The 25,362-nt window shown below is 33.9% G+C and overlaps 2 protein-coding genes across 4 annotated transcripts; one reads left to right on the plus strand and one right to left on the minus strand.

Moving 5' to 3' along the window:
• The first annotated feature begins 8,241 nt into the window (after positions 1-8,241).
• On the plus strand, positions 8,242-17,055 carry LOC108194830 (uncharacterized). Of its 3 annotated transcripts, XM_017361775.2 has the most exons (14): positions 8,242-8,454; positions 8,542-8,675; positions 10,048-10,090; positions 10,178-10,311; positions 10,993-11,035; positions 11,123-11,256; positions 11,942-11,993; positions 12,078-12,126; positions 14,078-14,180; positions 14,535-14,583; positions 14,689-14,749; positions 16,160-16,215; positions 16,335-16,451; positions 16,692-17,055. In XM_017361775.2, exons 2-14 carry the CDS (start codon positions 8,548-8,550, stop codon positions 16,779-16,781), a joined length of 1,059 nt encoding a protein of 352 aa, XP_017217264.1. In that variant the 5' UTR covers positions 8,242-8,454; positions 8,542-8,547; the 3' UTR covers positions 16,782-17,055. The 3 variants fall into 3 exon arrangements, with proteins under 3 accessions (XP_017217264.1, XP_017217258.1, XP_063940434.1); XM_017361769.2 differs by having other exon boundaries at positions 8,242-8,675; XM_064084364.1 differs by having other exon boundaries at positions 8,242-8,675; positions 12,078-12,120.
• Positions 17,056-20,023: 2,968 nt separating this feature from the next.
• On the minus strand, positions 20,024-25,096 carry LOC108204683 (protein PHOX1). The gene is made up of 4 exons (XM_017374247.2): positions 24,931-25,096; positions 22,666-24,687; positions 22,340-22,579; positions 20,024-20,395 (listed from the first exon to the last, which is right to left on the minus strand). The coding sequence occupies exons 2-3, from the start codon at positions 24,656-24,658 to the stop codon at positions 22,398-22,400; spliced, it is 2,175 nt and encodes a 724-aa protein (XP_017229736.1). The 5' UTR covers positions 24,659-24,687; positions 24,931-25,096; the 3' UTR covers positions 20,024-20,395; positions 22,340-22,397.
• Between the last annotated feature and the right edge of the window lie 266 nt (positions 25,097-25,362).

A 25,362-nucleotide genomic window follows, 5' to 3' on the forward strand; every position in this document is an offset into this window, starting at 1 on the left:
GTACTATATATATATACTACACTGCTCATCATCATTGTTTATACCAAAAACCCTCATTTAATTCTAGCTCCGTTAGAGTGTTAGTGATTATTTAACGGGCGCTGATTTATTAAAAGGTGGAAGTAAGCTCTCACCACTATTTTGCTATTTTAAAGACCAGCCAATTTCCTGCAACTTCTGAAAAACTCCAGCCACTCCGTTGTTATTTATTCTTAATTTTTTGGAGTTAATGGAGCTTGACGGGCATCACCTTATTAAAAGGCAGAAATAAATCTAGCCACAATTCTGCTATTTTTAAAGTCTAGTCAACATTTTGCAAATTTTGAAAAACTCCGGTCATGCCTTTGTCATTTACTCCTACATTAATAATGAAAAACATGCTGACATATGTTTTCTTAATTACAAATTTATAACGTATTTTATCAAAAACAAATACGTACAATCTTATAAATTTTTTTAACTTGGATGCGTTCTGCTTCAAGAAAAACATGAATGGTCATATAATCCTTTTTAACTCTAACATGTATACTTCAAGACAAACATGAAACTAATACATGATAAGTATTGTTCATTGTTTACACTACCGATTTACAATATAGAAAAATATTGTAAAAATTAATTTTCAAGAAAAAAATATAATTAGCCTGTAAGTGTAATCTAATCAAGTTTTAATTTATTAATATTAATATATCAACAAAATAATGTTAAAATTAAAATTATAAATAAAAATTTCAAATTATATACACGGGTTTAAGGTCAGTAAGTAGGAGTAAAAAATAAAGTAAAGTATGGGGAAGGGAAGGGGCGGGGCGGGAATCGGGGAAAGTCTTATAAAAAATTCGGGGATCGGGGCGGGGGTCGAGGATTCGTGTTTCCCCACCCCGACCCCGATTATATAAATATAAAAATAATAATGTATTTATATATATCATACGAAATAAATTATTAAAAACAAAAACTTTTTATAATATTATGAAAAATAAAAAATAAACTATATTTTTATTGATCAATTATAATTATATTGTAGTATAATATATTTTAGAATTGTCGATTATTTATATTATAAATCAATTTTAATATGATTTGATGTTGAAAATATAAGATAATATTTTTTTAGTATATTAGGAGTTAATAGTTTATTTTTTTATTAAAAATATATTATATATTATAAAGTTATTATTGTTTTATTAAAAAATAAATTTCCCGAATTCCCGCGGGGATCCTCGTTCCCCGTCCGGGGCGGAGATCAGGGAGATATTGTGCCAGTTTGTTTGCCTAGACTTCTAGCTTTTTTTATAAAAAAACTGACTTCCACTTTTCTAAATCCATTTTTTTAAAAAGTCAGAAATATTTACTGAAAATTTAAAATGCTAGCCTTTCTATCAAGATTACTTCTTTATTTTAAATAAAAATATTTTTTTTTAAGTTTATCCAAACCCTTTCATACAGGAGGATGGCCCGGCATTTCTATGGTATGTATATAGTAGTATGTACTATCGCCTCTGACTCTGAGCCAAATTATAACCAAACTTTTGTAAGAAATGTGTGTCAGGCTATATAATATGGTAATGTTGAGAATCATGAAAAGGATACGACTATATGAAAAGATGTACCTGTACGTTAATATAAAGGACACATGATATAAGGATGTTTTAATTTGTCTCTCCCGGATGTTTTAATTTGTCTCTCCCGCGCATCAACCATTATTTATTTGCTTTGCAACCTTCACCATAAAAGTGTTCAAGAGGGAGAAGAGACAACAGATTAAGATGTTATTAAGGAAGAGATTGCGGGGAGGGCAGAAACGCCCACACAACTCTCATAGATTAAGGTACGCATAACGGGGCCCTAAATATGTATACTTAAAGTGAACACTTTCTAATATTCATGATCAACAAGAATATAACACTAGAGAGTAGAGACCGTTTACATGTAGAAATAATCTAAACCCAGAAAGTTATACTCTATTCCTTCTCTTTTATATGTAGATTATTTAATTTAATTTTTGCAGGGTGATCTTAGAAATAAGAAAATGGATACCCGCTCAGTGTTTTCTAAATTCCATTTTTATATGTTATGTTTTTATGAAAAAGAGAAATATAAAATAACAAGTAGACCTAAAAAGATTTAAGGACAGGGGGTGGAGGGAATATTTAGGTTGTTTGCAAATTTTTATTTCAAACCGAAATTTGATTCCTATTTGATCACTTTGGACAGAGGGGCTAATCTGCGGCAGATCTTATCAGCATTTGTCCTTGTGGTGTTAATTTCTGGTAAGTGACTATATCATTTCTCTGTTCAACTATCTCATATCAGTCATATGCATGCAAACACGTACTGTGATTTGAATTGATTTTACCATGGAGTTTTTATACAGCTATTCCGAGCAGAGGAGACATTTGTCTTCTAAATAGTAAAAATATCCAAGGGACGTTCTACAGTGGCATCTGCCTCCACAATTGTCTGAGAATGTGCCAAAGAAATGAATTTCAAGAGCCTGTACAAGGCAATCAACGAAAGCGACTGATTGAATCGAATTATGTTAGATTCGATCATATTCAGTTTGTTCAAATCTGGACTCCCACGCCCTGTGGTCCAGGTGGGTACATGAGGTGTGTGAATCCCCTTCCACCCTATTACGCGAATAACTTTTCCATGCATGGGTTATGGCCGGCTGCGGCTGATGGACGAACTCTCCAGTCTACCAGAAGACCGAGACGTATTCCAGATGATGTGGTACGTATACGTGCATAGTTATTAATGAATAGGTTGAATCCCCTTGCACACATTGAAATAGTTATACTTCAAGAGTTGAATTAACCAAGTTAAAACATTGAGGCCGTATCAGTACAAACCCCCAAAGTTTCAATACATATTCATTTGTGTTAATTTGATGATTGAACTTCTTTGTAATGTGGATAGTTCGAGAGGATCGAATCAAAGATGAACAGATGGTGGGCTAACATCAACTCCAGGCATGCAAGCCGCTCTTTCTGGGAACATGAATGGTCTAAGCACGGTGTCACAGGAAATTGGGGAGAAGACGGAGCCCAAAATTACTTTCTTGATGGTATAAGATCCCGCCAAAATATTGATTTGTTGTTTATATTAAGAAGTGGCGGAATCAGATTCAATACCTACTATACGAAACGAGACATAGTTGGTGCCATCAGAAAATGGCTGCCAGTGCAAAACATATATATATCCTGCAGCGGGCGACCAGGAGGATTCTACTATCTCCATGAGATTTTCATTTGTCTGGACCATAACCTTAACTATATAAGTTGCCCCTTGGATAGCAATCCGAGGAGGTGTTTCGGAGATTTCTTTCAGATTCCGAGTACTTGAATGTACTTGCCTACGCAGTGTAAATTTGTAATATATTTGTATTTGCCTATCTGCAGTGCTTTAGGTTTCGGAACATGAATTGTGCGTTTTAATTCTCAGGAGAATAATTTTCTTAGTGTTCAAATCTACTTTCTACTATTTATTCTCCTGTTGCTTGTTTAACTTTTCATTCTTTTCATCTTCTGAAGATAGATATCAAATTTAAATACAACTGGAGTGGAGACAAAATCCCCAGCTTACATTTGTGTTTAGTACTAGATAAGTAGATATCCTGAACGCCAAACTTTTGTCCTTGATTAATCTTGCTAAATATTAGATTTACTGGAAAATAATTTGGTTTAGTGTTGCGGGGGCTTTGCTCTTTACCATGTATAGAAATGCAAACTAAAAAGCAGAACATGACTTCCCTCTCTTTCTTCCGTGTGTCAAAACAATTTCAGAAACTTGAAGACAATATTAATGTTGAAAGAAGAAATCACCGACTTTCCTCTGTTTCTTCCCTGTGTCAAAAAATTTCGGAACTTGAGGACAATATTACTGTTGAAAGAAGAAACCACCCGAGAGATTATATTTTGATTCATGTTGCTCAGTGTCTCTCAACCCGTTTGTTTAAACTTGAATCGGAGAATGGGAAAGAAAAAGAAAAGTGGGTTATTCGTGCAGTCCATGTATAGAATTGCATACTTGTTTGGAACCTTTTTTTTGCCGGAGAATGAACGTCCGAATGATCTGCAAGAAGAAGAATGTGAGGGATTGGACCCGATTCACCTCTGGTGTGAGAATCAGTTAATAGGTTCGTTGGGTGATTAGTATAAACTGCAAGGGCTCTGTGTGTATGTGATATGAATTGAGTGTGCAAACTTGTACTAATCTCTTTTATTCAAAAGGGTTCTGTCGTGAGCACGATTGGATAGCCCAGTGATGGGTTTATCATCTGTTGTTTCGGGACACTCGGATTCGACTCTAGCTCACCCCGAGAATTATTAGAACAGATACTAATTTGTAAGGCATATAAGCCTGCATTGTCAAAAAAAAAGGGTTCTTTCGTTTTCAATCGTGCCCGAGTGGAACGGAAGTTGGTGAACCGTCCCGTGAAACTTAATGTAGGGGACGTTGGAGAGCCAACATCCAGAACCGGCTATCGAGGAGTGCAAACAGCCCAACTGAATATAGCCTCCAAATTTTTAGGGCCCCAAATATTTCTGGCCCATTTATAAATATATAATATATAATATATGAGCAAAAACTAGAAGCAGGGCTCATATCAAAACTTTTCATCTTTAAAAGTTACACATTCTTTATGAAAATACATCATCCCTATATTTTTTTATTAATATCATCAAGTTGTTTACGTATAAAAAATTTATTGTCATTATAAGAAAAAGAAAATCAAATTTTTGATATTATATTGTGGGCCCAACATTTTTATATAGCACTTGGCCCCTTAAATGTTTAAGACGGGCCTGCCAACATCTAGCCCGAAGCGGGCCAAGGAGCCCGAAGAATCCGCTAATTTTAGTATTTGGTAGTTCAATTGGGATTTTAAAAGATATTTTATTTGGTAGCCCGAAAAATTTAAGGAGGGTGTGTTCGATTGGGATTTTAAAAGATATTTTTCATTGATGAAATTTGAGGGTATTCAATTGAGTTTGTTTAAAATTCATTAATGGGGTACTCAATTGATATTTTAAATTATACTACAAAATCTGGTGGTATTCAATCAGGATTTTAAATTATGCTTAAAAATCATATGGTATTCGATTGGAATTGTTTAAAATCATTAAAATCTGAAGATATTCAAATGTCGATTGATTTTTTTGGCTTTCATAAAATTATGGATTTTGTCGCATTGCTCAGTGTATTTTAAATTTTTTGAAATCCCACCAAAATGCATGAGATTTTGAATTATTGTGTTTAAATCTTAAGAATCTCAATCGCATACACCCTCTAAATATTAATGTGAATTTTACAAACTATATTAAACCACAACAAGTATGAAAAACTGGAAGATGCTATGTATCCCAAAATTATTCCCAAATTTTTTTTTCATAATCCTAGTTGACAATATTTGATTGGTTTCACTCGAATTAATATTAACGGAATTCGTGTACGCACATAAACCACCCGATTAAGACATTTGTTTATCTCATTTGAGACAAGATTTGGGGTAGGGGTGAGCAAAAAACCGAATTGAAACCGAAACCGAACCGAAACCGTTAAAAACCGATAAAAACCGAACCGTATAAAACCGCACCGAACCGAAACCGTAAATTAAAAAACCGAACCGATTCTAATGGTTGCGGTTCCGGTTTTAGATTAAAACCGAACCGAAATAAACCGAACCGAACCGATTATTTAAAATAAATAAATAAATATTATTTCTAAATTATAATACACATATAAATATAAATATATAAATATATTTATATTAATATATCATGAACCATAACTAAGTAATATATAGAATTTAGATTATAGTTTGGTATAGGTTGGAGAATACTTGAATTAGGTTCGATCCTTTTTACATACCTTAGATTTTATCCAAAAGAGTAGTACGAAACATACTATCAAAATTATAGACTCGCAGCCTTGGACTTTTTCATCGATCTAATACCGTAAAGATACAAAAAGATAACTTTTAATGTTGTAAAATAATTTTTAAAGATTCAATACGTAATTTTTTTCCTTTTCTCATTTCTTGCGGTTTTATAACCGAAACCGAACCGACTAAAACCGAACCGAGTTTTTTGAAACCGAAACCGATCCGACGGTTCGGTTGCGGTTTCGGTTTTTAATTTTAAAAACCGAAGATTCGCGGTTCCGGTTCCGGTTTTACCTTAAAACCGCCCCGAACCGAACCACGCTCACCCCTAATTTGGGGTATGTAGATCCTTATACATTTGACATATTCAATTAAAATTTTCTCAAATCCTTTAAAATTTAGTTTAGTTTCGAAGCATTTTCAGGATTAAAGAAAATATTGAATTTTGAAGAAGTTCTCAGTGCTTCTACATGTGTTGCAGTCCGTCTGAAATCTATCAGATTGTGTTCACAGAAATTGTGAGAAAATCTATTAATTATTAATATATTGTTATTATATTAAAATCTTTTGAAATCCGAATTGAATATTCTCCCGAAATCTTACTATTATGCATCATATATACTATGAGGTCCATTAATATATTCAAATTCTACGAGTGTAGTATCAATGTTTTAGTATCTTTTAAAAATCTAAGTTTTCCACCTAACAAAATATGCATCATATGGGCCTATGGGGTCCACTAAATGTATTCAAATGTATATATCTCTTTTGCGTAGAATATATTTTTGTTCACTAAGTTTAGTGTCTTTCTTTCTCCATTCATGTGCCTTTCTCTCATCCTGGTAAATTGAAAATTGTTCCGGCAAAAAAAAAATGGCCTTTGATAATGAGTGGGAGGAAGAACTAAAATTGGCTTCTGAAAATGGATGGGATAAAGAAAATTTGTCAGTGATGCTCCTATGCTATTTTAAATCTTGTGTCATATTATTTAATGTTATATATTTAAAAATTTTAATATCTTTGATATTATGTTACTTGATTTGATTTGAATATTTTCAGGTTTCAGCTTTACATCTATAATCGTCTAAAGAAAAAGAATTTACATAGTGTTGCAGAAATATTTGCACAAGAGGCAAATCTTAAACAATCACAAAGTAAGTGGTTTAATCATCAGAATAGATTTGATTGTGTATGTATAGATGTTATCTTGAAAAATAACAGTGTAAGTGGTTTAATCGTCAAAATATATTTGATTTTGTATGGATGAATGTCATGAAAAATTATTTGTGTAGTCTACGTCATGAACTATTATGTGGTCTTTTTTTGACAATAAGTATTATGCCGTTAATTAGCCAATATAAAACTCAATTCAAGATGACAATTTTCAGTAGAGGAAGTTTGTCTAATAATAATGAAATGACTAAAACAGATGATGATATATTAGAGAACTTATACGTGATGTAGTATATATATGAAATGACCGCAAGACATAGAGAATTTTTTTCACAGCTATAAACATACCCCACTCTTTGACACATCACCACTGGCTAATCTGTTATGGTGCTTCTTTTATTTTAGTAATCAATCACTCGAGGATATTTCCTTTTACAATCAAAATGAGTTGAATAATACAGTTACACGACTTGATTCCCAAATTACAACTCGACTAAAACCATCTGTACTGCATAGAAGAAAGAAAAGAATACTGTTTATGATAATTGAACTTCATAATATATATACACACATATATATAGTTATAGATAATTATTTAGTTTCAAAACGTTATATTGTTTTCAATATTTTTTTCTCAAGTATAGTTGACAATGTATGATTTGTTCCACTCACACTAATAATTTTGGGATTCCTTTTATGCGTATAAATCATCCAATTAATGCTAGTCTTTTGTATGTCACGTCATTTAGAAAATAAATTTGAAATACAATTTGGGATATGTAGCATTTTGTTTTTGAAAATATTGGATATTCATCGTGCAAGTCTATATTTTCATATGAAATACATTTATATTAAATTTTGCCAAACCGAGATTTGTTGCATCCCAATAAAATAAGGTATTCTCTTCGTCCGTTTTTAGTTGTCATATTTCTATTTTTATTAGTCAAATTGACTATTTTTTTATCAGAGATTATAAATCACTTTTACATTATTTTAAAAAAATGAGAATTACATATTAAAGTAGATTGAAAATTATTTTTAGTGACTTTTTTTTATCAATTAATGAAATATTAATAAATTTCAGCCAAATTTTGATCAAATTGGCCGGTCAAAAGTCATACTCAAATGTGAATACTGTTTTATCATCTATCTAATAACTAACGTGGTCAATTCATTACTTGATTATCCTTTATAAGGAAAAATGTTTGTCCCAGCTTCTCAACTCTGTCACATTCCCCTGTCCTGCAAAGTTGTGTGATGATTTGTCTTAGAAGTTTTTGAAATGATCTTCAGTGGTAAGCTGCAATGACAACCTGTTGGAGGAGTGGTGGGAAACATTTTGGCCAACATATTGCTCAGTTGCTGGAGCAAATGGACAATCTTCTGGACAGGTCTCAGTTAATCAACTCTAAATCTTTCTCGTTATTACTTCATTGTTATGTAATGTATATCTAAGATTTGATTGCATGAGTAAAAAGGCGTCAATGGTAAATGCTCCGGAGCAGTTGGCCTCTCAAGTACCTTTCATGGGAGCTGAATGGTTTGACCCAAGTCAACCACTGTTTCATGCTCAGCACATGCATGACACAATGCCCCCTTCAAACACTCCGAGGTGATTCACTTACAATTATCACTTTTACTAATATATGATTCGAATTCATTAAGATTTTATTGTTAATTTTATAGACAAATTATTATGTGTTAGATGTTATTATTAATGAAAGAAAAAGATTATTACAATTACTAAAATTTGATTGAGACTAGGGCTGCTCATGGGTTGTCCAACCCGTTCAAACCAACCCAACCCAACCTTGAACTAGGCCGACTAACCCGACCCATTCCAAACCGTGGGTTAATTGGGTTGATTTTTGGTTGAGCCGTTTATAATGGGTTGGGTCGAAATATAACTTTTAAAAACCTTAAACCAACCCAACCCGGCCAAAAAATATCTTTAACACTTTGATAGAATATTTTTGGTTGCTCACGGAACTATATTACTTATTTGATGATAGAATGTGCAGTGAGTATAGTGCAATGTGCAGAAACAATTAGAAATAAAGCTTTGTAGTTCAAATCAAACGACTCACATTGCTAGTTCTTATGATTATAAATCATGGCGGAAGCATTATTTTTAATAGTTATTACTGTATATTCTTTCAAAAAATAGTTATTACTGTATTAAGATTCAGCTGTCCACCTTAGTATGGAGAGAATATCTACACTCTAAAAGCACCTAATATTTTGTATCGGTGCAGTGTCCTATGTTATTGCTAATTGTACACAACAAAATGGTGTAAAACATATTTTGGATTATGCTTATCTTGCAAAATTTTCAACCCGAGCAACCCTACCCTAACCAACCCAACCCGTCATACAATTAATAGGGTTGGGTTTCAAATTCTTTTTATGATTAATGGGTTAAATTTTTGTAACCCGTACTAAATGGGTTGGGTCGCTTGAATGGCCGAAACCGACCCAACCCAGCCCATGTGCAGCCCTAATTGAGACCCAGTTGTTACTTCCTTGGCTTGGATTTTATACTATATACATATGTTTTGTTGTTAAATTTGGGTCACATGGTTTGTAGTCATGACTAATGAGCATCTTGACTCCTTTGGCGGCAAAAATGATTCATTGCTACTGCATTCTCAAGTATTCATAAAGTGCTCAGTTTTAACTTGAATTATGCATGATTATTCAGGTTCTGTGAGATTAATGATTTGCAATTAACAAGGACACTCCTAGTAACCTATTTTTCGGTATAGTAATGTCATGGGATCAGTAAAGGTCATTAAAGATCGGGAAGTATATATTGGAGATGAACTTGTGATTATATTTATATTCTTTTTGCTAATTAAGTACCCCGTGACAATGTTTTGTAAACCAAAAAACTGAATCTCATTCAAAATGGAATTTGGGAACATCTCTTTGTTTCATTAATTGAAGATTACAGATATTGGTTTTGTTGTTTTTGTTTGTTACAGCCACCAACAGATAGCTGGAGCAAATGGACAATCTTCTGGACAGGTCTTAGTTGATGAACTCTGAATCTTTCTAGTTATTACTTTATTGTTATGTAATGTATATCTGAGATTTGATTGCATGAGTACACAGCCGTCAATGGTAAATGCTCCGGGGCAGTTGGCCTCTCAGGTACCTATGTCGGGAGCTGAATGGTTTCACCCATGTCAACCACTGTTTCATGCTGATCAAATGTATTACACAATGCCCCCTTCAAACACTCTGAGGTGATTCACTTACAATTGTCACTTTTATTCTTTAGAGAACAACAAGAATATCATTTATATGTATCATATATAATCATCAGAAACTTTTTTGGTAATATATGATTCGGATTCAGTAAGATTTTATTGTTAATTTTATAGGCAAATTATTAATTGTTAGAGATTATTAGTAATGAAAGAATAAGATTATTACAATTAATAAAATTTGATTTAGACCCAGTTGTTACTTCCTTCGCTTGAATCTTATACTACATGTTTTGTTGTTAAATTTGGGTCACATGGTTTGTAGTCATGACTAAATGATCATCTTGACTCCTTTAGCGGCAAAAATGATTCATTGCTACTGCATTCTCGAGTATTCATAAAGTGCTCAGTTTTAACTTGAATTATGCATGAATATTCAGGTCCTGTGAGATTAATGATTAACAATTAACAAGGACACTCCTAGTGACCTATTTTTCAGTATAGTAATGCCATGGGATCAATAAAGTTCATTAAAGATCAGGAAGTATTGGAGATGAACCTGTGATTATATTTATATTCTTTTTGCTAATTAAGTAACCCGTGACAATGTTTTGTAAACCAAAAAAACTGAATCTCATTCAAAATGGAATTTTAGAACATCTCTTTGTTTCATTAATTGAAGATTACAGATATTGGCTTTGTTGTTTTTGTTTGTCGCAGCCACCAACAGATAGCTGGAGCACATGGACAATCTTCTGGACAGGTCTTAGTTGATGAACTCTGAATCTTTCTAGTTATTACTTTATTGTTATGTAATGTATGTCTGAGATTTGATTGCATGAGTACACAGTCGTCAATGGTAAATGCTCCGGGGCAGTTGGCCTCTCAGGTACCTATGTTGGGAGCTGAATGGTTTCACCCAAGTCAACCACTGTTTCTTGCTGATCACATGCATTACACAATGCCCCCTTCAAACACTCTGAGGTGATTCACTTACAATTTTCACTTTTATTCTTTAGAGAACAACAAGTATATATTATGTGTGTGTGTGTGTGTGTCTATATATATATATATATAATCAGAAACTTTTTTAGTAATATATGATTCGAATTCAATAAGATTTTATTGTTAATTTTATCTGCAAATTATTAGGTGTTAGAGATTATTAGTCATGAAAGAATAAGATTATTACAATTAATAAAATTTTATTTAGACCCAGTTTTTATACAATATACCTATGTTTTGTTGTTAAATTTGGGTCACATGGTTTGTAGTCATGACTAAATGAGCATCTTGACTCCTTTAGCGGCAAAAATGATTCATTGCTACTGCATTCTCAAGTATTCATAAAGTGCTCAGTTTTAACTTGAATTATGCATGAATATTCAGGTCCTGTGAGATTAATGATTAACAATTAACAAGGACACTCCTAGTAACCTATTTTTCAGTATAGTAATGTCATGGGATCAATAAAGTTCATTAAAGATCGGGTAGTATTGGAGATGAACCTGTGATTATATTTATATTCTTTTTGCTAATTAAGTAACCTGTGACAATGTTTTGTAAACCAAAAAACTGAGTCTCATATTCAAATGGAAATTTGGAACATCTCTTTGCTTCATTAATTGAAGATTATAGATATCGTTTTTGTTGTTTTTGTGTGTCACAGCCAGCAACAGATACCAGTACTGGCTACGGAAGCTCCTTTTCAGGTTACCAAGGTATGACTGCATTGAAAGGATTTATTCTAATGAGCATTCAGGTAGCAGAAACTGGATGAAAACTAAGCTTTACTTATGCTGCAGGATCCTAAGAATGATGGTCTAGGAATGTGTGCCTTGCAGTACGGTACCGGTATTTACAATCTTTACTTCTCTATTATATTCCTCAATACGCTCACGGATAATCTTAATAATTTCGTCCTCGAATTGTTACCATGAGTATTTCTTACTTCGTTTTTGAAAAAAAAAAAAAAATACCTACATAGTCTTAGATAATCTTCTAGGACCGGAATCTGCTTATACAACAGTTGAACATCATGCGGGTTTGTCTGAAACCTTGAAAGAATTTTTTTAAATGTCATTTGACATGTTGAGAAAATTGCTGCAACATCTAACTTTTTAATATTGGTTTATATAGTTCATAATAATTCAAGTTTAATTTGAGAAGATTATCTCTCCCGATGTTGCACAACTATAAAGGGCAAAATATATGGGTGGTTTAAAGTGGTAGGCATGTTTGAGTATGTTGTCCCCCTGTTTCCTTTTGCTTCTTGTATGAATACTGATCCTGCTTTCACCATTTTCTTGCTCTTATTTCATTATGATATACTATTTGCACTTGACCCCTGGTCATGATGTATAGGTGTTTAATTTTGTATTGTCAATTTACAAAGCTATTACTTGCCATAAAGAAAGAAGAAAATCTCCAGACTGCAAATATATACTTTATGACCTATATCTTATAATAGGAATATACTTTTCAAAAATAAAGTTAATTGTCAAAAAAATTGATACATGGATAACAAGTCAAAACAACATACTTGTACAAATCATTAGTACATCTACCTTGAAACTTTGTTTTCCCCCAAGAGTTCTTTTGTAGATACTTAAATTTAGTTTAAACTTTAAACTATAAAGGTTTAAGCAAGCTTTTCTTATCAATCTTTATGTAACTGTGTGTTTACGGCCACTTCAAGTCTTGAACCCTCGAATAACTAGATCCAAAGATACATATCTTATAAAAGTTTCTTGCTCTTCCGAATTGTGATCTGGCCAAATTATGTTGCATGGAGACCTGAACAGTAAGAAAGGGTCGTGCTTTCCTGTAACACACTGTTATTAATTGTCATGCTTTGCTACAGCAATATGTTTTATTCGCTGGGTTTATTTTTCATGTCTGACCTTTCCACTGGCATATCATGATAGCTAGGATTTGTTAGATTCCCATGTGATTTTTTTCACGACTGACGCAGTTATCTGATCTTTCCATGAAAATTTTGTGTTCTTATTTATTTGTTTTTGGTGCTCGTTGTTTGTATCTAAAGGATCGTAGACATTATGTTTAAGGCATATATATAAGCAAAATGTGAGCTCAGCTAATATAATAAGTAGCAAAATTTGATAAGCAAACCATAGGTTCAACCAAGCTCGTAATCAATATGAAAATCTCAGAAAAAAGGGAATTGAGGATTAATAATTAATGGAACAGGTCTAATTAATAGATAAGTTTGATATATGGCAAGTCATGAGAAACATATTGTTATTGGAAAAAGTATGCTGATAGTGAGTTCACACTTTCATGCTGCCCAGGCCTTATCCTCACTATTGCGTTTAGACTACTATTTTGCATGGCTGCTCAATGTACATTCTATACATAAAATACATGAATTTTGCTCAGCTCGGGCATCGCACGAATTGCTAGAGAGATATTTGCAAAAAGTGTGCATGACCCTCATTGTGTGGGAATAACAGTTAGAGCTAAATGTGCTTTGCTCTGCCTCTGTATGCATCTCACACTCAAGACCTCCAACCTTTAAATGATATAGTTAACTCAATCATGATATCCTGTGATCTATAGTAATAATCAGTATAAGAAAACAAGTATTCTCCCTAGTTATTACTACCTTACTGTTAAGTAGTATCAGAAGGCATAACATCGACATAAGCATCATTACATCATAGTGACATTACCATTACTCTAACAAGATCAGGGAAAAAGTCTTGTTTTCCTTTTCAAGAGCTATTGCTTTCATCCTAAGATAAGGCCTATCATATTGTAAGTTCTAAAACTGCTACTATTCTAGGCTGGCCAGCTGCCCAAGCACGCGGGGAAGGGCCTCTCGGATTTGTTCCATTACAGTTTCCTATGACTCTATCAATACCGGTGCCACCTGTCATCGATTCTAGGTAATTTTTGTTTCATTGTGGAATTGCCAAAATCACCTGATAATCATTCACTAAGTTTACATGTTTCACTTGATTTGTACATGAATATGGGAACTTGTATGAGCTGTATGATTGGATAAAAAATAACCTCCTCTACATGGTAATGTTATATTTTTACAAAGATTTGAAATTATTGGCTTTTCTTTCTGCGATTGAAATTTCAGCACGACTACAGCTTTCATTATTAATATTGAAATGAACAGATCTTTTATCCATTTGATATGAGAATCTGGAAACTGGGCATTATCTCTTTTTATTGGTTGGCACTTACTGATAGTGATTTCTCATCCTTTTGTCTGCATTTCTGTGTCACAGCCACCTGCAGATGGCATATACTGTTCAGCCTCCTCCGCAAGTTGCCATGGTATGGTCTTGACATAACAAACATCATTATTGTGAAAATGAATGGAGAGCAAGTCCTTCTGTTGCAGGTTCCTAGAATGTTGTGCTTATAGAAAGGTCTGTGCAGGTGAATTCTACTTATCCTGGATGGCAGGAGTCGACAGATACACCAGCAGCACCTTCTCCGGGTTCGTCTAATTCTCAAAATTATATTTTTAACTACACTATAGAATGTAAACATTTTTGTGTTGATATATAATATGCTGGCTAATCTTGTTTTGTCTGATGAATAATCAGTATGAGTTTCTTTTGAGATACTTCGAGGGCTCGTTTAAATTTTAGAATAGGAGCACCATTAGTGCCAAATATTATCTAAGAGTCAATTTTACTTCCTGTATGATTTCATTGTGCAAAATATTTGGTGGCTAACTTTCTAGGGCAAATTTCTCCTTGTTTCCTTTTCAATTATCTGTACAGTATAATTATGTTTCTGTTGTACTGTTAATTTGTTCTCATCAAATAATATTCTACAGTACTATAATGGGAAAGTATGAAGAGGGTTGATCAAGTAGAAATCTATAAGAAAAGCACCTAGACAACATTTATACTTTATTTCCTATAAATGGTAACTGGAAATGCACTTTCTTTATTCTCATGCACATCATTAAGAACTCAATACATATATAAATGATGGCCAAATGCATTGTTTCCGGATCTCGATTGAACTTTTTAACTACGTAGGCCTGTATATCTAAGATGCTTGAACAATGGCTTTTCCTGCCATGCTCCAAGAGCTCTTTTCTGCAAAATACGGGAATTTGATATAAGGGTTTAGCCAGCAAATTTCCCTCTTTAACTACGTGGCTGCATGTTTACAACCACTTTTAACCATGGAGGAAGCCACTAGGTTTTATCCAAAGAAAGATGTATATATATCTCTGAAAAGTATTTACTCCTTTGAATTACAACCTGACCTAATAATATTGCTAGAAGGCCTTAACAAAAAGATATGGTTGTGCCTTGCTATAACAATCTATTTATTCATTATGTTTTCTCTAACCACCTGTGCTATTCGCTGGGATCATGTTTCATGCCTGACCATTGTATCTGAGATTGGAGGTTCCAGTGGTTAAGAAATATATTTTCCCTTTTTATCTATTAATTACAAAAAATAACAGCAATAATTAATTTCTCACTAGCTAAGTGATTAACAACCTAAATGCACTTGGATTTACTTAATATGGAAGCGATCGTATGTTTTAAATGATAGCTAGATAAGGATCATTAAATCTTGTCCCAGAACTTGTTAGGAAATTAATTTGCTCTAAGAAGTTTGATTACATGATGCTACATAACTTTTCTTCTCTAGGTGGTCTCTGAAAACCTATAACCAATTACTAAGATAACATTATGGTGTATGACAATGAATCAGAGATAACTCTTATTTTATTATATGTTTTAGCATACTCCAGTCATTAGAAATGACGAGTATGTGACACTTGAATGACTATGAGTGGGCTTGCAGATAACTTTTGATCTAAACATAATTGCACTCACAAATCTTCTGGTACAGTGGTACTAATAGATGTACTTTTCAGGTGAAGCCAACTGGAAGGACAAAAGGCCACTGACAGGAGGGCAAATGGCAGTACCTGTAAGTGACCTGCATATTGTAGCATATCTTATAAATTTCATTTCTAGTTGATGTTGCATGTTGCGCCAATGGTTGGTTTACAACCCTGTTTATTTTCTAATTTTGTTATATATTGCCAGGGACCTGATCTTGCTCCATACGAGTCTGGTGTATCAGCTTCATCTGTACCATTGACGCATCAGGCAGCGCAAATGCATAGAGCGGGTTCTCATCCGCCGGCTGATCAATCTTCCAAAGTAAGGCACAAATACCTTTTTACTGTTTTAATTGTATCTTGTTTCTGCTGCAAGCATCTCTGTACAGCGTCTACTAATGGCTAAAAAGTCTAATACTTATTGTTCAGTGTTTTCAATGGTAATAAAGTGTGAAAGCTAAAAAACAATCTGATAACCTCTTTCCATTTATACATCATATTATATAAATAAGTAATGTGGGGTGCTTATCAGTTTCATTCTGCATTTGTTTATGCTATGTAGGAAGTACAACAAGAAGCCAGTGGAAGTTTGCCAAAGAAAAAACGTGGACGCCCCCCAAAACCATCAAAAGGAAAGGGAACTGCTAAATAGCTAACATGTATTAGCTATTAAAATTGGAGATGACAGGAGCTACACCCTACTGAGGACTACGAGATAAGCCATATTAATGTGCAATTATGTTCTCATTAAGATTGTGTTTGGTATTATTCTTCGTCTGTTATAGGGGCAAACCCACTGGATTTTGGTTTTGCTTTTAATTCATCTTGTGGGATGTTTATTCTGATATTGTCAAATTATGGGATTATTTCTTTTTATTTTTTGAACAATGTCTGGTATCTGCATATGTTATGGAAATTTTATGGCACGTTGGTGTACTAGTTTTAGTTGACCTGGGTATCAATTCTGAGTGCTTGAGTTGGGAATATGCAGGCTTGGGTGTTAGGTTAATATCTACATGAAATAGAACATTTCGCATCATGTTTCTGAATTTTTTTCAAAGTAGCAGAACTTGAGCTGTTAAGATGTAAACTAGTTTCATGGTCCATGATGTTTAAGAGTGTGTGTGTCCACTTCATAAAATACATATTACGGAGGGATCGCCAGAATATTGAGTATCAAAGTATATTATCATCAATATAATATCCTTCTTGAGTTAAGTTTGATGGCGACCACTTTTTTTGGAGATCTTGGAGATCATTTATGTTCTCTAAAATAAAATATTGCATAAAAACATTAATACGTATAATTTTGTGAATCATGTTCTAAAATCTTGAATAGCATATATGTTTTGTATGTAGAACATTACAAAATGTTTTATTGTACGAAATATGTTTAGTTTGCAGAACATTTGTTCAGCTTGCAGAATATACACATTCTACTCATAAATGATCTTCAGTAATTTTAATGAATTAGTGATATTTGAAGAACATACTTCACAAAATAATATATTTTATAATGTTTTGATAAGATAATATGTGGTCTTCAATGAAATATCAGTCTCTACGGAACTTTCCTCTTGTTATTGTATTCTACCAAATTTATGTGGTGGTTTCAATTTACATTGGCAAATATTAAGTCTGTTTGGCGTAAAAGCAATTTAGAACAAAAATTTATTTTGTAGAAAAATATGTAGGTCTCTCTGGTGTGTGTTCATGACATACACTAACAACTACTTTTTAGTCAGGGGGAGTTTTTTGCGATTAGTCATAGAATTGCACCACCAAACTTAAAATGTGAAAATAATATATATGTATACAATTTTTGAAAAATAAGTAATTAAGAGTGACCATGATCCAATCATTAGAAGATTTACTCCAAAAGGATCATCGTATCCCATGACATGAAATCATTATCATATATCTTCAACTTTGTCATTATATCAACGCAGGGCCGGCCCTAGAGATTCGAGTGCCCTAGACGAAAATTGAAAATGGTGCCCCTATTTTTCAAGATCGTAAAGGAAAATTTTACATACATTCAAATCAATATACAATGACATAATCAAAAACACTGTTTTAAAATTAACACGGTAAATTCAAATACAAATAAATATATAAATGCATAAATTTATTAGTATATACTAGATATGTAAAGATTTTTTGGTGCCCCTGGGACAGTGGTGCCCTAGGCGGCCGCCTTGGTCGCCTTACCCAAGGGCCGGCCCTGTATCAACGGGTTGTCTAACCCATGTCCTGAGGCACAGGTTAAGGTGTATTTAAAACAACTCTGTGGTTGTTGACAGCTCATATGAGTCGGTAATACTTATTATTTCTGACTTTTTTTAGTTTTATTAATTCTTTTCTTCTCTTTGGAGACGCATTCTTGGAAATTTGTTAAAGTGTATTAAAATGATTCCTTAGTTTTATTAATTCTTCTCTTCTTTGGAGACGCATCCCCACAAATTTGTTAAATTGTATCAGAATGATTCCAGTACTTAATTGTACTTGCCTTTATAGCTGTCACACAGCATTAGATTTACAGAATCATCAATCCAGCGCATAGATATCATCAACAAATTGAAAGAAATGAAATTCCTATTGAATTTTGAAGATTAGGGGTGTAAATGAGCCGAACCGAGCCGAACCCTAGAGTGTTCGTGTATCGTTTGTTAAAAAATTAGCGAACTCGAACTCGAGCTTGGATCGAGCCAAAAATATTGTTTGAAGATCAACTCATTAAGGAATAACTCTGTTCACGAACGGCTCGCGAACCGCTCACGAACATGTCTCACGAGCTATCTCACGAGCTTTTGATCGCGAATCGCTCATTAACTTACGCTCACGAACATGTCTCATGAATTTTTGCTCACCAACCGTTCATTAATTTTGTTTACGAGCTTGTTCAATAAACTTTGCTGACGAGCTAGCTTATACTCATAGATTTATTTACAAGCTTGTTTGTTATTTAATCTAATTAAAAAAATAAATTAAAATTCTAGCAATATTTTAATTTATGCTCTAAGGAATCATAAATTCATAATAAATCATCCATTAATGAAACTCCCACATCCACAAGCCATGTTTACGAGCCAGGTTCACAGGCGGAGTCCACGAGCTAGTTCACGAACTAAGCTCATGAGCCAAGTTCACGAACCATGTTCACGAACTCATAATTCGAATTTGTTCGCGAACTATCGAGTCGAACTCTACTGTGCTCAAGTTCAGCTCGTTTATAAAATAAACCTTAAAATTGTGCTCAAAATCGACTCATTTATGAATCGAACCGAGCTTGAATCGAGTTTTTCCGAACCGAACACCGAGCGGTTATCGAGCGTATCAACTCATTTACAGCCCTAGATATTAGGCTTTATTTCCATTCTTTTAACCTGGCCTCGCCCTTGGAACCCAAATCTAAATCTAAATCTAAACAACTTGAAATGAGAAAGGGTTGGATGGTAATTTCTCGGACTCTAAAGTTGTAGGATTAATCGAGAACAAGGACAATAGTGTCTTGGACTAAAACAAAACCATCATAACAATAATCACAACTAACATTTTTGTTTTACAGTAACTAATCTTCCCAGAGGAGATTCACCTGCCTTTGTGCTTTGTTGTTTCAATTACCTTGTCGACAACATCAAATATTTCTATTCTTTCATTGAACTAAGTGTATCAAAGTTGTATAATTACATCGACCTACAATCTTCAGTAGGCTACGAGCAGCTAGTTCAGTAAACATGCTGTATCGGCTTACTGGAAAATGGAACTCTGGGTGTGTAGAGTTCTGCTATGTCTTGGCTCTTCTGCACCACCTATCAATAAACCCGCAGGCATATACACTCCTAGAACCAAAAAAAATGGGTTCAATACCTGCCACCATTTGGTTACAGCGAATACAAACAAGTCCATATATTCTAGTTTCCCAGATTGAAATTCGAACAAAATGATACCCAGAAACTGTTTTATGTGCAATACATATCAACCCTCAATGAATGACAAACCGTTCAACTTTACACAATAAATGATGACAATGTGAACAGACCGTATAATTGATATATGAAACTGTATACAAAAGAATTGGTGCCTAATCCTGACCCCTTTCTGTGGCCTGGCCAGAATGAATCCCAAATATTTAATCAAACTATATGAATACGATGTGGCTGCAGATGATTTATACCTTGCTCTCCATCCAAAATAATCACAACAAACAATGTGTATATTGCTTCCAAAAGCAAACATCCGTGGATATACAACAATCAAGCATACCTGCCATAAACATTTTGTTTATTAAGATAGAACAAATCATAGTGAAATCAAGACTTAGGAGTATGATTAAATTTTATTGAAGTATGTAGTAACAATAATGCTAAATACGAAACACCTCTTAACATTGGCATTATATAATTCTCAGCTATACTAACAAATATATGATACTATTACTGTCTTTAGTCAATATCTAACTGAAGTCAAAATTGTTTACAGATGAGTTAACTGAAAAGCTGGAATACTGTAGATGTTTAGGAATGTTATACATATGTTTAAGACTTAAGAAGTCCTAAACACTCTAAATACATATCACCCTTTTGATTATAGAAATTCTTTTCACCATCACTCAATTTTAGCACCAATTCCAGAAAAAAAAATTACTTAATATTGTCTACCCAGTTGACATTATTAAGTTGGTTTAAAGGACATGAACCCTATAGGACAAGTCAGAAATGGAAAAAAAAAAACTCCTGATATCACTTTTCTGATGGCTCAGGTGATAAAACACACCACAGATGTTTAGTGATAACAGGCTCAAATGTTTAGTGAAAATAGGCAAACTGGCATAAAAGAATTATTTTCAAGGTATATAGTACAATGTAGTTGTGAGTGCTTTAATATCTTCTAATGCAGGATATCCAAATGCTGTCTTGGGCCCGTTATCACTAAACTTTGTGATGCTCCTTCTCAAAGCTAACTACTTTACCCTTTCAATTTCATAGCCCAGGATCATTGCTAGGATCCTGATTCCTGACAGGAGTCCGACATATAAATCAGTTGGCGTTGTACCGGCTGGGGTGTCAGGAAAATACAGAATCTAGGTGACTAGGCTTAGAGCAAGTCCAATAGGTTACCTATCCCATTACCTATTAATAATATAAAATAATGAGTCTTAGTGAGTCCTAGTGATTTGAGGAATCGATTTTTAGTGTCAACTCCAATAGTAATCCCTATTTTTGTTCCCTATTATTATTTTAATAATAAATTTGAGGGGAAGAAGGGTGAAAAGGAGGAAAGAGATAAAGAAAAAAGGAGGGAAATGAATTTTCTATTCATAAGTATTGGATAGGTAATGGCTAGAAGTTACCTAAAAATAGGTAATGGATGTGCTAGTGATTTAGGTAATCACTAGCATAGTGTTGGAGACCATTTTTTTGATAAATGTGAGTTTAGAAGCACATTTAGGTAACCTATTGGACTTGCTCTAAGCTATTAAACTAATCCACTAAGACTCTGTATATTATATCTGCTGTTCTACTTGCATATTTTATGTTTGTCTTGAAAACCGAAATTTATGTAAGAGTTAAAAACATAAAGATATTTAATCCATCAATTAAAAAACTACCGTATATTTCCAAATGAAAAGAACAACCAGAAAAATAGTTCATGGATTTGTAATAAGAAGCAAAGGTTTATGAAATTAGATATCCAAATCTGCTGATATGTTACTTTTTCCTAGTTTAGCTTTTACAAGCTGGGAACTGGTAAAGTGGATAATAGCACATTGGCAGTTTGCCTAGTAAAAGAAATACCAATCCACCATCTAAATAGTAAATTTACCCATAAGCATATTAATATTGATCCCTCTGCTTTGCGATAAAGTTAAGCAGAAATAGGAACTCTTTAATGAAATATAAACAGCAAAACTATTAAGGCTTTGTCCAGCTCATTTTGGATATCCCACAAACTATATCCGACTGAAAGGTCAAGAGATAAGGTAATGGAAGACTTGATATTTAGGAACAATTAAATTTGTAAATTACCACAATTACCTAAATTCTTTTAAGGTTATAGATTACTGAGGCCAGTGTGAAAGTTCAGTGCTTAGGCATGCTAATGCTCAAACTTTCTAACATAACAAATAATCAACAATTTAACACCAAATTAAACAGATTGTAGAACCAAAACTATTTACTTCAAGAAGCAATCGAAAGAAGATGATACCTGTTTCAAATAAAACATAACTTTGCAGCAAAAAAGGAAAATACTGATGCTTGCCCCACTATTTTGTAGAATCATCAGTTGTGCAAAACAATGAAACATGCTCCAATACAGAATGAAGCTTTGGCACCCGACGGCGAAACATTGGTTCTAGACGAAAGGAAGGAACTCCAGTCTGCCATCTTTTTGCATCATACATCTCATTCCATGCCTGAATAATCTCATCAATTTTAAACCCGAAACCTGCAAAGGAACATTAATTTAAAAAAAAACTACCTTCAATAATTGAAATTAAAAATTTTATCTATCACTTTGTGTGTCTGTATCACCTTCCAGGGCCTCTCCATTGGAGATGTGATTCTTTATCATTACAGCTATATCTGTTTGAGATGCTCCGGAAAGTTCAAACTTCTCAACTGCCACCTCCAGACATTCTTCCCAAGTAGGCAAGTCCAACTTAAATTCCACAATGGAGCGCTCATACAGTACAGTACCCCATAATAGGTATATCTGGGATCCCATGTTTCCAGCCTGCTCTGCTGCTTCATCTGCAGATAACTCTTTAACTAGACCATTCAACCCCATTTTGTTCAAGTCAATTTTGTATTTATCCGCTTTGTACAGACCGTTTAAACGTTGTTCCTCCAGCTCTTCCCACATCTGCATGCCTCGGTCCAAGCTGTCTTCAGCCTTATTGTACAAGTCCAGCACCTCTATCGAAGGCCAAGTTTTCAGATCAATCTTGTTGCCTATTGCATAATACCAACAGAGCTTTGCTTGCTCAAACTGTTGCAATCCTAGTGCAAGAAGAGCTTCATAAAAATCTGATTGTATTTGTAGAGCTTCTTCGTACTTCATTCCTGCCATCTTGTATTCCTTTTTTGCCCATTCATATGAAATTTTCACTTGTGTCATTATGGTATCAGTGGAACTATCTTCTCCGAAAAATACACGCTTCCTTGCCATGTTCATGTGAACATTTCCACAATTGAACAAGGACAAAGCAGACATTTCTTGAAACTTGTCTGCTGCCGTTTCAAAAAGTCCTTGGGCATCTTCATTCGTAACAGTCTCCTCCATAGCTTCAGAGTAAAGTTTCATCCCTAGCTCATGAAGATCCAAATATGAATCTGAATCAAAGCCAACATGATTTTTAAAGAGCCGTGCAAACTGGACAATCCAGTCTTCCACACAACTTGGTGCGTTCTCGATTTCTTTCACTTTATCAACACCACCATTACCTTCACCATTACTCGGTTTACTATTGAGATTTTCCAACTCAGCTTCATCATCCATTCTTTCATAAACAGGCTCTTTCTCTGGACTCACTTCCACAATGTATAGCCTCAACGAACCAATTGCACCCGCTGATGCTTCAGCTAACCTCAATTCATCAGTGGTTGTGATTGTGATCAAATCACCTTCTGGGTCCTTATACTTAATGAGTACACCCTTTATGTAAGGGAATCGATCTTGAACTACTTCCCTCACCAGTCGAATGCCACATCCCACCGGCAACTGTGTAAACCTTATATCCTCTCCATATACCAATTTCACAGGTTTTGTCACCATTTTGTCCTCCATAGGGCTAACCTTCTCATCCACAACAACCTTAACCTCTGGCATTTTCTTCTCAATATCTTCACTCTTCTTATCCTCAACTTTCACATCCTTATTCTTAATCTTTGCTTCTTTTTCCTTAGTCCTGTTCTGCTGCTGTTTACTAGTCTGCTGTCTTCCCTTCTTTTTCCTATTATCTTTCCAAGCCCTGTTTACATTAGGTTCCACATATTCAGTAGGCAAAACCATTTCTTTGTCTTCAATTGACAAACCTTTCTGCTCGAAAGTCTTTTTCAGCTTATCCATGATTTCCAATGCTAAAAGATTATTTGGTTCCATGCTCAAAACATAATTAACATCTCTCAAAGCCAAGTCAAGCCTATTTAAACCCTCATAACACTTAGCCCTCCTCAACAAAGCTTTACTATACTTGGGTGCAACTTCAAGTGCCAGATTACATTCATTTATCGCTCTTGGAAACTCAGCTAAACCCATTTGCATAAAACAACCAGCAATATTACTCCGTAAATACGCAATATCAATATGATTCTTCGGAAGCAAATTAAGAGCCTTTTCATACTTCAAAATAGCGCCTTCATAATCATGCTTTTGAAACAAAATATTTCCTTCTTCCTTATATTCTTGCGACAAATTAATGAATACAGCAGTGTCTTCATCAAATAATTTCGAATTTCGATCCGAAACCTTGTTATTCTTCACATTCCCTTCTGCAATCTTTTTCTTCCCAATTGGCTTCCCCATTTTCTTTTCTAATCAAAAATACTAAAAACCTAAAACCCAAAAAACCCAAATTATTTACTAGTATGAATCCCTCAAAACCCAATCAATCACTTCAAAAGCCAATCAAACAGTCTCCAAATATATGAATACACAAACACATATGATATTATATAAACACACACACATATACAGCAAAACCAACACTTTAAGGATCACGAATAACACAAAGAAATGAACTTTACATATAGAGATACGAACTTTATATATATATATATGTATGTATATGTGATTACCTTTCTTGATAGCTATCTGATGAAAAATGATGAAGTGAAGCTTATATGAAATGGGGTTTTCTCTCTCCTCGAGATGAAGAGAGAGAAAATAAGTGGGCAGAGAGAGAATGAAAGAAAGAGGAGCTGTAAGACAGCACAATGTAAGACATACAACATGTATATATATGTGTGTATGCAGAAGACAGACTAGGGTTTAGCAGGCTGAGCACAAGGGTTGACCTTCTATTCTTCAGTGTGGGGTCAATTCCACCTGCTTGGCTTTGATCGCTAATTTCATTTTTAGAATCTGGAAAGTTTTCGTGAAAATACAGTAACTTTTTAAGTATTTTATAAAAGCATAATCTTTTAAACAAAAATTGTAAGCATACAATTTTAAAAGAAAAATTAAAAATATGGAGATTGTATTTACAAGCGTATATGTAACTGCTAACA

This window comes from Daucus carota, chromosome 1, assembly GCF_001625215.2.
Source record: "Daucus carota subsp. sativus chromosome 1, DH1 v3.0, whole genome shotgun sequence".
In the NCBI taxonomy this organism is placed as follows: domain Eukaryota; kingdom Viridiplantae; phylum Streptophyta; class Magnoliopsida; order Apiales; family Apiaceae; genus Daucus; species Daucus carota.

What these genes read in the sequence shown, in the direction of transcription:
- LOC108194830 (XM_017361769.2), top strand. Translation starts at nt 8,530, where the DNA reads ATGAGTAAAAAGGCGTCAATGGTAAATGCTCCGGAGCAGTTGGCCTCT. An exon ending in ATGGACAATCTTCTGGACAG is followed by an intron (nt 10,091 to 10,177) that starts GTCTTAGTTGAT and finishes ATGAGTACACAG; the next exon opens with CCGTCAATGGTAAATGCTCC. An exon ending in CTCCTTTTCAGGTTACCAAG is followed by an intron (nt 11,994 to 12,077) that starts GTATGACTGCAT and finishes CTTATGCTGCAG; the next exon opens with GATCCTAAGAATGATGGTCT.
- LOC108204683 (XM_017374247.2), bottom strand. Translation starts at nt 24,658, where the DNA reads ATGGGGAAGCCAATTGGGAAGAAAAAGATTGCAGAAGGGAATGTGAAG. An exon ending in CAATGGAGAGGCCCTGGAAG is followed by an intron (nt 22,580 to 22,665) that starts GTGATACAGACA and finishes GTTCCTTTGCAG; the next exon opens with GTTTCGGGTTTAAAATTGAT.